The sequence below is a fragment of the Corvus hawaiiensis genome, chromosome 2, assembly GCF_020740725.1.
Source record: "Corvus hawaiiensis isolate bCorHaw1 chromosome 2, bCorHaw1.pri.cur, whole genome shotgun sequence".
In the NCBI taxonomy this organism is placed as follows: domain Eukaryota; kingdom Metazoa; phylum Chordata; class Aves; order Passeriformes; family Corvidae; genus Corvus; species Corvus hawaiiensis.
The window spans coordinates 18622794-18637005 of NC_063214.1; the positions used below are offsets into that span (position 1 = coordinate 18622794).

General features: G+C 43.6%; 1 protein-coding gene across 1 annotated transcript in view; it reads right to left on the reverse strand.

Moving 5' to 3' along the window:
• Positions 1-13875, reverse strand: part of CYYR1 (cysteine and tyrosine rich 1) — an 85932-nt gene extending 72057 nt beyond the window's left edge. The window contains 2 exon segments of the mRNA XM_048293636.1: positions 11125-11227; positions 13528-13875. Of these exon segments, the coding sequence (XP_048149593.1) occupies positions 11125-11227; positions 13528-13615 (191 nt within the window). The 5' untranslated portion in view covers positions 13616-13875.
• Positions 13876-14212: the final 337 nt, after the last annotated feature.

The window sequence follows — 14212 nt, forward strand, 5'->3', positions numbered from 1 at the left end:
CAGTGGCTGCAATCCCCTGCCCTCTTTTTGACAACCTTCCCGTTCTCTGAAGTTTGCATTGCCTTGCCTGGAGGTGCAAACTGCTCTGGGGTGTACTCTGTTTTCTGAAGAGCAAGGCATCTGCTGGTAAAGCTGGTGCCTCCCCCTCCATGGAGAGACATGCCACTCTCCTGTGGGAGGCTGACTGCCTCCCTCCTGTTTCAAATCATTACTTCTATTCTCCTTTTACTGGAATGAGGAGGAAGCACCAGTGGTGAGCAGAGGAAAGGGACACTGTTTACATCCAGGCTCTCTCTTACCCTGCTATTGGAAGGGAAAACTCAAATGCACAGGCACAACAGGAGTAAGCAGTGTAGAGTACCACAACCAAAATTGCTGATATGATAGCATAAGCACACACATTAGGGGCTGCACTTCATATGTTTTTCCTAGTTTACAAACAATTGTGCCCTATGGGCTGCTCAGCTACAGGGCAGAAGCACCCTAATTATACCTTCATTAGATCATCTTGACCATGGATTATACGAAGGACTGGAGTAGTTTGCACAATCCCTTTACGTTTCAACAGCAGCACAGCAAGTCCACAAGGCACCTTATTTTTATAAGGTTTAGTGCATCTTAGCCAATGAACAGATATTTCAACAATAGCTGCAGATCCTTAGTACTACTTGTGCCAAAGTGTACCACAGGCCTCAAAAAAGAGAGAGAAGCTGGAATATTCAGCATTAAAAACAGTGCCTCTTGGGGGTTAAAGGAATAACTCCATGTAATGATAGCAGTAAAAATCTCTTATCTGTGTGGATGAGCCAACAGAGCAGATAAAGTGATGATAGTAGGCCTGGTCGGTTTGTGGTATTAGTGCCTCTCCACCCCATACTAAATGCTTACATACAGAGTGAGTCCCAGGAGCAATATTGTATTTTACAAAATTAATTCATTACAGGGAAAAACAAAAAAAGGTCTTTATGATAGCAGAAGTGATTCTGAGAGCAAACATCACAACCATTTTCTTTTTTAAAGAGAGAAAAATCATTGAGAAAACTTCATTGGATTTCTAAAGATTGTATTAACTATGGAATTTCTACTGGGCTGTGGTTATAAATCTCTGTATTAGTTTGAAAACAAACCAGTGGGAGGCACCAAGTCAGAATAACAATTTAATAGGGAAATCAACAAAATAAAGGCAGAAAACACTGGGTTAAACTGACAGAGTCAGGATACAACCTGACACCCTGTTAGTCAGGGTGGCGGTAGCAGTCCAATAAAATGGTGGCTGCAGTCCTTCTGAAGTGATGGATGTGGTTCTGTCGAAACAGTGATCCTGTAGAGGGGTCTGCTCTTCCTCGGAAGGTCCAGTGGTGGCTATGTAGCTCCTGTCCTCTGGGGACAGTTGTCTCTGGTGTTCGGAATCTCAGATTATATCCAGGATGGAATGCTTGGTTCCTCCTTCTGGATGGAGCATCTCACAATGGGATGATGAGTCATGAGGCCAGGCATTGATGGGCTCATTAAGAGAAGATAGTCTGGAGGGAGTTATCTCTGAGTCATGCGGCAGGGCATTGATGGGCCAATTAACAGAAGATAGTCTGAAAGGAAGGAGGCAAGGAAACACTGCCCCACCTGGTTTCAACAGCTCATGAGGATGGTAATAGAATACACTGCAGCCCAGGACAATCTCAAAGGAAATTGTGGCTGCCTTGTGAATTAATAGTTCATTCCCTTTAATTTTTAATAACTCACTTTTATATGCCTCTGGCAGGATATCCTCCTCTTTCTTATGGCTGGGGCATTTGGAAGAGATAACACAGGCCAGATTAATAGCCCGGCAAGGGCTAAAGAAGAGGCACCCTGTGTTTTAATTCTGGTGCTGACAAGTGTTTCCTCTGCAGCCCTCATCAGGAGCAGATATTGCTATGGTTGTAAATCTGATCGCATATTCTTCATTAAAGGATATGAACTGGGACAATAGGCATGGAACAAAAAACAACTGGTAATTCAAACACTGGGAAAGGTCACATTTTGAATACCCATTCTCACTCCAGCAGATCTTGCAATGAAAACGTGGTCCTAGATTTTTCTCTAAACTACATATACCTCTCTCGCAGAGGTTTTTCTAGGCTGAAGCACGGATAGCATGATTCCATGGGTAGTCCAGATGCTGAAGACCAAGGAATAAAAGGCTGAACTGCTATTCACCTTTTAGACAGAATGAAAGGGAAACAGTTAATTATCAGTTTTGGCCTTTCCAATGACACATTTATAGCCAGCCCCCTGTATTCAGCACAAGCATACTCTTGTATGTTCTCTGTTCCATGTATGTATGGCTCTGTCCCATGTGCCCATTCAGGAAGACTCTCCTAATCAGAAGTCAAGCCAAATGGAAAAAATAATTACCAAACTTCAGCAGACCTCTGGCATAGTATCAAAGTCCCAGAGCCAGAGGCATGAAATGTGAAACACCAAGTAAATTGTAGTTTTTACATACTGTCCCAAAGTGGTTTAATAATGGAAAATTTTGAACATCGCCATTGATGAAGAGGAAAACAATTTTATTTTACGTAGAGTCCCATACAACTGTCATGGAGACACAGAACCATCCTCAACCTATTGTTGCTACACATATTTACTCCAGGATGCCTGAGTATGTCTAGTTTTAATTATTTGGAATCTTCAGTGAATGCCATGCTTCCTGAATTTCTTTTATTCACTATGAACTCCAGAGGCTACCTCACTATATTCCTAACTCTTAAAATGTTAATCGTATCCTTAGGTGCACTACTCCTTCATACCCACTCTCAATATTCCCATATCAAATGAATCAGCTTAAGGAACATTCTTCACTTCAGGAACAGCAGTCAGATGCTTTTCTCAAAGGTACTATTGGATATAAAGTACTCCACGTCAAATGCCACACACTACACACACGTTTGTCCTTAGTTTTGCAGGCCAAGATACACACATGATTTTTATGCTAAATGTGTTCTCTGCCTCTTTTCTTCCCATTCCCTCTGTCTGCCTTCCATCCTGGCTGCATTATACATCCTCTAGACTTAAAAAAACCAGCCCAAAACCCACCCAAAAAGCTCACCTCCTCCAACGTACATTAGGTTCATGCAGATAACACCTGCTAATTCAGACATAACTAAACAGACTGTTGCATCCTCAGTGTCACTGGTAAGATTTTTCCCTCTACCCTCTCACAAACCACCATCTCACTACATGTAATGAGATTACAGTTCTCTCAAGTATTTATTAACTTTTTCCTCAAGTTACTTTTGAAGTTCTTGCAATCAGGTGTTTTGTTTCCTTTTGTGCTGTTTTTCTAAATCAAAGCTGCCTTAGAGTAAGACATTTCTGAAGACAAAGTTTATGAAGAAACTTTGCAATGTAATGTAGTAGGCTAGCTTTCTTCTTCTGTTAAGCCAATATTCCAGTTTACTCCCCTTAAAGACTTACCCAGGGAAATACTGACCAATCACATGGGCTGAATATTTTATCAACAGATGTTCTTAAATCTGGTGGGCCAAATCCATGTGTAGGTCCTCTCATTGCCACTGAACATTCAGCTGGCCCAGCAATGTTTGAAAGAACAGGTGGACTATTTGTCTTCTTTGCTCCTTTATTTATCTAAAATCTGGAATTATTTCACACCAACTCAGAGCTGCTGGCCATGAAGTATTGTGGAAGAGCAAAAGCAGCACTCAGAACTAACCGTGACAGCATGCTGATGCTGAATCAATTTTTGCCTTTTTCTTTCATATATTCTCTGTATTCTTTACACATATATTTGTAGCTCTATTACTGTATTCCTAGCCTAGCTCCAGTACTTTACCTTACCCTACCCGATAGGCAGAAAGACAAAACACATTCCAAAAGATTTCAGGCTGGGGGTCTGTGGCTCCTATCCTATCTTGGCTCTTGCTGGCAACCAAGGCTGAGACCAGCTCTTCAAGACGTATTTTTATAAACAAAGTTTAGTTCCTATCTAGAGAAGGGAGGATTTGAAAAAGGGATGAACTGAGGGAATCACCTGACCAATTATATATAATCGGTGATTTTTGTCCGATATGCTAATTTGCAAAACCTATAAAAACTGTATATGTGTTATGCTGTGTGTGCATCTTCAGCATTTTCCACCTGGCAAATTGTGCACCTAAGGCTCCTTACAAAGGTAACCCCTTTTTATCCCCCTGGGTCTGGCTTGCGATTTTAGGAACAGCGAGAAGGCATCTGACATCCTACTACTGACATCCCTGCCCAAAGAGCTAGCTGTGGCTCGAAAGCTACCTGTGTGCCAAGACAAACACAAGGCACAATGTGGTGGAAAAAACTTAGCTGTAAATTAGCTCACAGAAAATCCACCAGGATAAGCATGAGGGTCAGACAATCTGAAGCCTCTTCAAAGTAAATACAAAAAGCACTGCCAGAAACACTCAAAATTGGGTCCCGCAGAAGAAACTCCTTTTGTCCTGACAACCATCTCTGAGGACCTCTTGGGTTTGCGGCTGCAAGTAATAACCAGATGTCTCCAACATCTCAGAGTGTCCTGGTTTGAGACGAATTCAGAAGAACATCTGAAATGAACGTCCTCTGATAGAAGGCAGGTTACAACCATCCCTCCCCCACCAGGTTCGGAAAGAATTTTTCCTCAGAGGAAAGTGAAAGGAAAAAAACTATTTAGCAAACACAGTGCATGCAGGCATGGGAAAAGAATATCCTAAATAATAAAACCTCTCGCTGTAGAGAGAACCTGGTAAGTCCTTTCTGTGGGTGTGGCTTTCTCCTCATCGGAGCTGGGTCAGCTTGAGCCCCTCTGGGCCTTGGTGGAAAGGCCTCCCAGTGAGATTCTGATGTTTTGGTGTTCTGAACAGTCCAGAAGAGAAAAAGAAGAAACCAAAGTTCCAGGAAAACTCCTTGCTTTAGCTAATGAACAAAAAGCTAGCTAGAAAGTGGGAGAATGCCACTCTCTTTCCTGCTGCAGAGCTGCAGAGCTGAACTGAGCAGCCAGGCAGGAGAAGCCAGCGAACTTATCTGTTTTGAACACAGCGCTGAAGGAATTCCACTGGCTCTCCCCCCTCCCCCTTAGCTAGCTTTAAAGGCACAGAGAGGCACAGGATTCATATCTGGGCATAGAGCAGGCGATAGAGGATACACATCATGGAATCACCCCAAGACACAGAGAAAGAAGGCAAAATGCTGGCTGGTTAGGTTGGGAGATACTGTTGTGGCAGACCTGGAGCATCTACCACAGAGGAAACATGCTGCAGTCACCTTAGTCCTTAGCCTGGTAGAAAAGTGCAGCAGCACAGGAAAACTACTAAAAGGTCAGTCAGAAGCGATTCAATAACTTAGAAACTAGCTTCTGAGAAGAAGGACAGCCTGAGTTTCTTGACTCTAAGGGCTGGGATGATGCTGAAGGCTGGGAAGGGTGTCTCCAAGCTTGTGCTTCTGGTAGGGAGTGGAAAGATGGGCAGGAGAAACAGCTGGAGCACTCAAGCATCCCTGTTCCTTTTCCTTCATCTCATAGACACAGCCTTGTTATGTTGCACAGGTCCAAACAAATCTGTAATTTTCCCAAGGAAAAAAAATGTGTAGAAGACCTAACTACTAAGCGCTAGCTATCAAACAAACAAACAGGAGGAAATGCTTATGTCTCAGGAAATGCTGACAGGGTGTAGCTATTGAAAACTTGTAGGAAAGGAAATACAGCTGCAACATTAACACTGTAACAGCTTGCTCTGAATGGGTATCATGAAGGGAGAGAGGAGGAGGAATGTATTATTTTGCATTAGAGATGCTCATGAGATAACAGGTGTCTCAATCACAGACCTTGAACGCCTACAGATTATACCTGTAGTCCAACCAGAGATGGAGTTACTGGAACATCTCATACAGGCCCTGAAACCCCAATAACTAGAGTGAGTTGATAAATCTGCATCTGTTCTTCATGCATAGAAATTAAAACACACTAATCACAGATGCACACAGCCTGGAAGATGTTTGCTGAAAATATCTTCTAACTTAAAAAAAATCCCTGGTGTCCTAAAAAGATAATGATTTCTTAAAAGAGAAAATTCTAAAACCCTACATGTAATATCTCAATGTTGAAACTTGTTTTAATGAGTGAAAAGAGTTAATTAAACACTTAAAAGGTACAACCTAAGTGTTAATGATCGCAATCTAGTCACACTGACTTTGTTTCAAAATCAGTATATACATTATTGCCTGGTGTTTATAGTCTGTACAACTGCTGGCATATGGACCTAAAAAAAAGAAGAGTGAGAGGCATGAAACAAAACAGACAATTGTTTAAAAGGAACCCATTGCATGCCAAAAGGATTTTCTAAAACTGTAAGAAAGAGTTACACTTGTGAAAAAACAAACCCAAAACCATCTTAAAGAAGATAAAGAGCAGAAACATTAGAAAGACATGCAGATTTATTAAGAATAGAGAGAGCATAGAAACTAGTGATAAGCAAATGAGGAAGCATAAGCAACCTCTAAAGAAGCAGAGACAAGAGAACACTGAGCACTATATAGTGTTTCACACAGTAAAAAGGCACCCCTGGAAGCAACCACACAGCTCATGTCCATTGTTTGGTGCAGAAAGTAGGATCAAAAATTATGATGCTGAAAGACATAAAAGATATTAAAGAACATTACACAGAATTATCAGGACACAGAGTGTCTTGGATTAAATTTGCTTCTTTTAAAGATTTCAATACACAGTTGTCAACAGAAAAACACAAGCAGAAAGGTCACTAGTGACCATTTCCAAATTCTAATGTAATTTTATCCGATTGTTATTTGGGAGTGAGCAACATGAAACTTCTTGCACATAATTAAAGAAAGACCAATATAGTGCCCAGTAGTGAAATGGGAAGATTATTCTTATGGAGCATAGCTAAAGCCATAAAAAAATCTTTTACAATGCAACTAAATCCAAGGTAGTAGCCTAAGCAAAGAACAGTTTGCAGGCTTAAAGCAGCAGACATGCTTTGAAGGCTTTTACTTACAGATTTAGAGATGGAACAAACTGCTGAGTTCATTTGTCTTCTGTGATCATCACAGATAGCTGCTTCAAAATAGGTACTCAAAGAGAGGTACAGGAAAAAATTGTCCTACCAAGGCTTCTGTCAAACCCTGTGCTCAGCCCTGCCAGCCACACTTAAAGAAGGAAGTGAATATATGAGATGAAGTTCAAAAGAAGGCCGAAGAATTGATCCCTGAGCTGGGCAAAATAAAACAAAGCAAATGTTACATGTGAGGCTGACAGAGTTCACCATATCAGCTCAGAGATATGGTTGGGAGCTGTCATGATGACCATTTAAGGCCATGTTCCAAACTTGCAGACAAGAGTTGACAGTAGGAATTTCAACCTTCACTTCCCAGCAAAATTTCCCAGTGATGTTAGTAAATGAACTATAGAACAGTTTACCAGGACAGATGGTCAACTCATTAATGTCTGAAGTTTTTAAAATGAGAGTACATGTTTAAAGAAGACATGCCCTGATCTGCTTTCAGGAAAAAAACCATATCTGTGACTTAATCATGCAAAATGTCAGGTCAAAGAAGTATAACAACTGCTGACTGATCTTCATGTCTATGAATTGGACTATTTAACCAAAAAAAATTAGACAGATCAAATGCCTCCTTCAAGACGTGTTGTGGCAAACAGCTCTTGCAAGAGCCTCCTTCAGTATTCAAACCCACCCAGATATACACAAACCCTTCCAAATGTGTCAGAGCCACTCACACTCAGGTCTAATTCAATACCTGTTTACATCTGTTAAACAAACATACCAAAGACAAGGTGTCAACCTGGTGCTGAATGCATGGTTTGAACATTTCAGCAGTCACTCTAAAGAACCCCCTGGTCAAGGCTTCACAAAGCACAGTTCCAACATTAGGCTAGACAAATGCCAGCTATGTTCATGTGGAAGTGAGAGGTTAAATCCACTTGCTCTACGGGAAGCCTCCTTCTTATAATGGGATGTCCTATGCTCTTGTGTTCATCATGCCTAAGCACATGTGATCTGGAACAACGTATTCAAAATGAGCACCTCCTTTGATGCTTGTAAATGGAAAACCAATTTTGTAATGAAAAAATACAAAAAAAAAAAATCAAAGGAAACATTCACTGGGTAAGCAGGAAAAAAATTCACTTGTCATTCTTCAACAGTAATCGATCTTAAATACATGCTCTGTCATTGTCTTGGGGTGACTTTATGATATGTGTCCCCTATCTCTGCTCTATGCCCAGAAATTAATTTTGTGCCTTTCTGTGCCTTTAAACTGAGCCTGAGAGGGGGGAGAGGATAAAAAACCTAGCAAAACTTTCAAAGCAGTTTACAGTTTGTTTTCAAGGACACAGATACACAGACTCCTCTCTGCATCCTGCAATAGAGAGCAGAGGAAGCACACTGCTTGCTTTCCAACCAGCTTTTGGCCTTTTTTCTCCGGACAGAGACAGAGAGTTGAACTTTTGTTTTCCTGGGACTTAGTTTTTTTTCCCTTTTTCTCCGCTGAACTGTTTCAACATCAGAATACATTGGGAGGACTTTCCACTGAGGCCTTGGCCCTGGAGGTGGGCTCACCACCCCATCCCAGCTCCAAGGAGGGGGAGAGAGAGATCTACGGAAAGACTCTGAAATTTTTCCCAGGTTTTCTCTCCACAGTGAGAGGTTTTATTAATTAGCATTATTATCATTTTCCTGTGTGTTTGTTAAATAAATAGTTTTTATCTCTTTCACTTTCCATCGAGGAAAAATTCTTTTTTTTCCCCCAAACCTGGTGGGGGAGGGCTGGTTTTAACTTTCCTTCTATCAGGGGATATTTTCCTCCAAATTTGTCCAAACTGGCACAGTCATTTCCAGATGAACGAAGGATTCTGGTGTTCTACCATAATTTTATTTACTTTAGCCCAGGAAGCATTTGATCTGCTTTAAAAACTGTGGATCAGTTCTGTATTAAAATACCATCACTCTGCCTACTCCTTCAAAGTGTGATAAAATATACTGATGGGAACACTGGAATATTCCTCAGGTACCACAGCTGAAACAAAAACTGCATCAGAGGAGTCCTTCTAGAAAAAAGCAACTACTACCTTCCCATTCACTCTTCCCCAAGTACCAGGCAGTCCATATACCATGTCATTTTTATCTTCTCTGGTTTTAGTCAAGAATATAAGCCAAAAATACGTCACATCTTTAGCATACACAGACTGCATGCTAAAGGTTAAAGAAATTACTACTGGAATTATGAAAGAGAAAATAAGATGCTCTATCACGAAGAACCGCATTTTATGTTTCATTTAGGTTTGCCCTTGCACATGAATGTAAGATTTGTGAGTTGTGACTTAAGTAAAGGTCAGACTCAGGTCCATTAGCAGGCAAGCTTCTCTTCTCCCTCACTAATGCAAAGACGAACAGCTGCACCGGAACCTATGTTTTTAATCAACTGTTTACTCCTGTATTTTTCTCTACATAAAAAATATTTGTAACCATTTCATCTGCTGTGTTTTTTTAAAGCACTCTGAAACATTTTATTCATACAGCAGTGTTAAAGGGTCAGATTACACTCACCCAGAATCTGTTTAATAAATTCCCCCAACAGCCAAAACACTATCTAACAAAAACAAACAAGCCAATTGTCTTGGGGTGATTTTATGGTAATACTGTATTTCCCTACCATCTGCTTTATGCCCAGAAATGGGTCCCACAGCTTTAAGCTGGGTCCGAGGAAAACAGGAAGGGGGGACAAGGTGGGCAAATTCTTCAGTGTGGCTTGTGTTCAAGGACTCACACTCCCCCATATTGCTTGGCTCTGCTTGCAGCGGGAGAGAGTTTTTTTTCCAGCCAGCTTGTGAGGTGAGGCAAGAGGTTTTTTCCCAGGACTGCATATGGCATACCAAAATCCTCTGGTAACTTCTTCTTCTGGAACTGTTCAGCCTAGCTGTGATCCGAGAACCAGTTCATCGGACCCCGTGGACCAGCAGGGAGGCTGTGGAGACGTCACATCCCGGCCTCAGACCTTGGGAGGGGCCAAACCAGCTACAAAGGGAACTCTAAATCCACCAGCTTTCTCCGCAACAAGGGGGTTTAATATCTAACATTATTCATTTTTTCCTGTGCCTTGCGGGCATTTTGTTTGTTAAATAAATAGTTTTTTTCACTTTCATCCAAGAAATTCCTTTCACATTGGTGGGGGAGGGAGTGCCGAAAACCTGTCTTTGGGGGAGATGTTCATTCCAGAGCATTTTCCTTCTACATTTGTCTCAAACCGAGGCATCAATAAAAGTGAAAATGAAAAAAATAAACACTCAAAGCAATATGAATTTCAAATCTAAGTAATTTGAATCACTACTCAATCACTATTGACTCCGTGTGAGAAAGCATTTCAACAAAACCCGCAAGATTTCTATTCACAGATGTTTTCAGCTCAAGAGCTTGAAACAAAGTTCTCACTATGTAGAGAAATGGCTGAGTGAACAGGGACATGTGTACGTGCACAATCCAAGCTATATTAGTGAACTGTCCTTGACTAGGGAAAAAAGAGAGGAGCAATGCTGATGTGGCAAGCCGACAGGATGTTGGGGAGGGGGATGCTGACCATAGAAAGATAAAAACTTATGTTAGTTAGGTCGCATGCATATTAATCTGTAACCAATCGCTTGCTATTAAAGGCCATGTGAACAGTAGCTGTAACCCAATAGTAGGGAGCTTGCTTATGCGTGCTTGGGGAATTAGGGTATAACTACGGGTCTGACAATAGAATAAACGGAGTTCCATCATATCTCTATGAGAAGTGTGGTTCATCCCGGCAGATCTCTGGCTATTTCACTATCTCTAAAACTCACCTCCAGAAATTATATTATTGTACACAAACTAAGGGTAGAACCCCCAGTTTTAGCAAGCTTTCTGGTATGCTTCAAAAGGACATGCAACATGAGACCTCAAAGGAATACTGAAGATTGTTACCAGCAAGGAAAAAAACAAACCAAACTAAAACAAGAAAACCCAAACCCTGTCTCAGTTTATTGCCAAAACATAGCTTGCCACAGCAAATTAACACTGAGCTCATGAACACAGCACATAATTTTTTTTAAAGTGCAAATATACTCACAAAAGGACATTCCCCATGTAGGCATAATATGAACAGCAGTAGGCAGTAGTCCCATCACAGCAGTAAGCTTTGCAGTCATTATCACACTGAGCCAAACAATATTCTGCTGAATAAAAATAACACTCATGAGGTCAAACATCAGCAACATCAAAATCTTGTACAGCACAGCTTTGAAGAAAATGCAGTCTAACCATTTCATATAATCACAGGATCTGTGACCTGACTGTAATCCTAATGGCAGCTAATTCCCACACTCCTTCTGCATTTCAGATATAGGTGCTTGCCATATGGGTATTTTGTAGCTGGCCATATCAGTTCCTTTTTATACTTAATCCTTTAAAATGAAAAAGAGCATTTTGAAATGTCAAGACACCACAGACCAACTTTTTCCATTCCAGCAAGGAGTCCAGAAGGAAACCTGAGTCTGGGCTGCCCATCTTACTGATCTGGAGGGTGGCAGGAGAGGAGAAGGAAGCTGTCTGGGAACAGGCTACCACCCCCAGTCCCAGCCTGGGGTGCAAATCAGAGCTGCCTGGGGCTCCCTTGCCCCCTGCCATCTGGCAGCTTCTCCCCTGGCTGTGCTCCAGCATCAGGGCCATGGCCAGTGTGGCATGGCAGTGCCTGGCACAGGAGCCAGCAGTGCCCTCTCTGCCCCACTGAGTTCCCAGCCACAATGCCCTGCTGGACAAAGCAAACTGTGAAACAACAGTAAGAGAGCTCTTTATTAAGAAGCATGGAAGAGCATTTATCTTTTTATTCCTGTGAAAAGCTATTTTAATAGCATCAACCTCTTGTGCTGTCATGACATTTAGTGTTTTCAAAATCAGGTTCCCCCAAGAAGATAACACTGTACTGCCACTGCCCTGTAAAAACATTCTCAGGGATCACCTTCCCCACTGTCAAGGCTGCAGCTGCAGCCCAGATGAATTCAAACAGACTCCATGTTCCATACACCATCATCCTTGGTGACATATTTGGTCACATACTGCAGTGGCAGAGACTTGAAGATTGCAAACCATGCTTCTGCATTCCCAATGCACTGTAGCTTCCGCTTTCCAGGCTGCAACTCACCTGGGAGGTTCTCACTCTCCCATTGCCATTATTGCCTTTCATCTGTACTGACCCTTTTGGTTGGTGTGCAAGGATCCAGGCAACCCCACCTCATCTCAGCTTCTGCCATGCTGCCATTCCTGCCCCAAGTGGGTGAAAGTTCCCACCTTGCACTGAAACTCCTTTGCTCACTGACTCATGCTTCTGACTCATCTCACAGCCTGATTGGTTCACAGGATTTTAGCAAGTCAGCTCTCTGAACCTGCTCACACTTGGTTTCTGCTTGAAAATAAGCACCAAGCAAGGGCCAGAGAGGGCTGTGCAATGCAGCACGTGGGTCAGCCTGGGAAACTGCACCCTAACGCTGTGAGATGACCCCTGGATTAAAGAAACACATGAAAAAACTGAAAAACCAAACCATCATTCTGCCAACCAGCCCCACCAACAAGTGAATCAGGGTAGTCAGCAAGACACCCATCTCCACAAGGAGAGCAGCAGCTCATGGGCAGTACAGGCACTGCTATAGGGAACAGCAGTGCAGGACAACCCCCGCATAGGACACCCCATACCAAGGCTTTGGCAAGGGGCTGCCCTCCCCGGACACCCCATGACAAGGCTTTGGCACACCCCCGTGCCAGCAGCTACAGGCTTTTGCAATGTCACCTCTTTTTTGGTATTTGTGGCTCCAGCTGTGCCAGGCCAGTACATCGTCTGGCTCTGTCCTGGTGGGAGAGTGCCAAGGTGCCTTCACCCTGCACATCACAGGTTTATCCCACACAGGTGGGTTCACAGAATCATAGAATGGGTCAGGTGGGAAGGGACCACAGTGGGTCATCTGGTCCAACCTCACTGCTCAAGCTGAGTCATCCTAGAGCATATGTGGTACGGGATTGCATCCAGAGGGTTCCTGAGTATCTCTATTGAGGGAGACTTCACAACCACTCTGGGCTATCTGTTCCAGTGTGTGGACACCCTCACAGTAAAGTTCTTCCTCATAATCAGGTGTAACTCCTTGTGCATCAGTTTCTGCACGTTGCCCCCCGTTCCATTGCTCAATACCACCGAGCCTCTGCTCCATGCTCTTGGCACACCCCCTTCAGATATTTATACACGTTAATGAGGTCCTCTCTCAGTCCTGTCTTCTCAAAATTTACTCTCCCTGCAGCCAGAGAGGGGCTTCCGCACACCACACCCCTCCCGGGAGCGCTCTGCTGGGACACCCCGGGGAACCCCTTCTAACTCCGGATGCAATTCAATCGCCGACGAGGAAAAGCTCCCACATCTGTCCTAAACCGCCGGCCCCGTACACACCCGCTGTCCGCGGCTTTGCGCCCGTCCCCCGCCCCCGCTGACCTGCCAGAAGGAGGAGGAGGAAAGAGAGAAGCAGTACACCCCAGGCGGGGTACCCCTCCGTCCGGCCGCACCGCCTCACTCGCTCCATCCTGGCTGCACGCGCAGAGCCACCGTCCGCCTCATAGCGGGGGCGGGTCAGTATGGGGAGGGGGGCAGGCGGGATCTGGGCCGAGCCCCCTGCCCCCCGCGACCGTCCCCAAGCCGGGCCGGCAGCTCTCTTTTCCCCGCCTCCCGGTGCATTTACCCTGCTCGGCAGGCGCAGGGAGACCCGGAGTGGTGTGAAAGACAGAACCGGTGTTGTTTGCGCCGCCTTGGCCAGTGCAGTGTTCGAGGGGATTCCTACCGTGGTTAAAGTCGAGATTGTCTGTAAAGTGGGATTGCAATTGTGATCGTTTGTAAACTGAGATCAGAGCCATGGTCTGTAAACGCAGGCGAGCGGTGGTGCGAGGGTGGCTGCCGTGGAGCCATGGCGTGTTTCCAAACCTCAGACGGGTTTGTCCGTGCTGCCCAGCAAAAAGTATTTTCCGTGACCAGGCCAGAACAATGCTCTTAACTGTTCTTCAAGAGTGATTTTTTTATAACTATTTAAATGCTGCCATAACTCAGCCCGTGTGAGAATTTCCACAGATGGGGCCGAGAGGCCAAAATATTTGCCTTGTGGTCGCACAGAAGAGAAGGGTTAGCT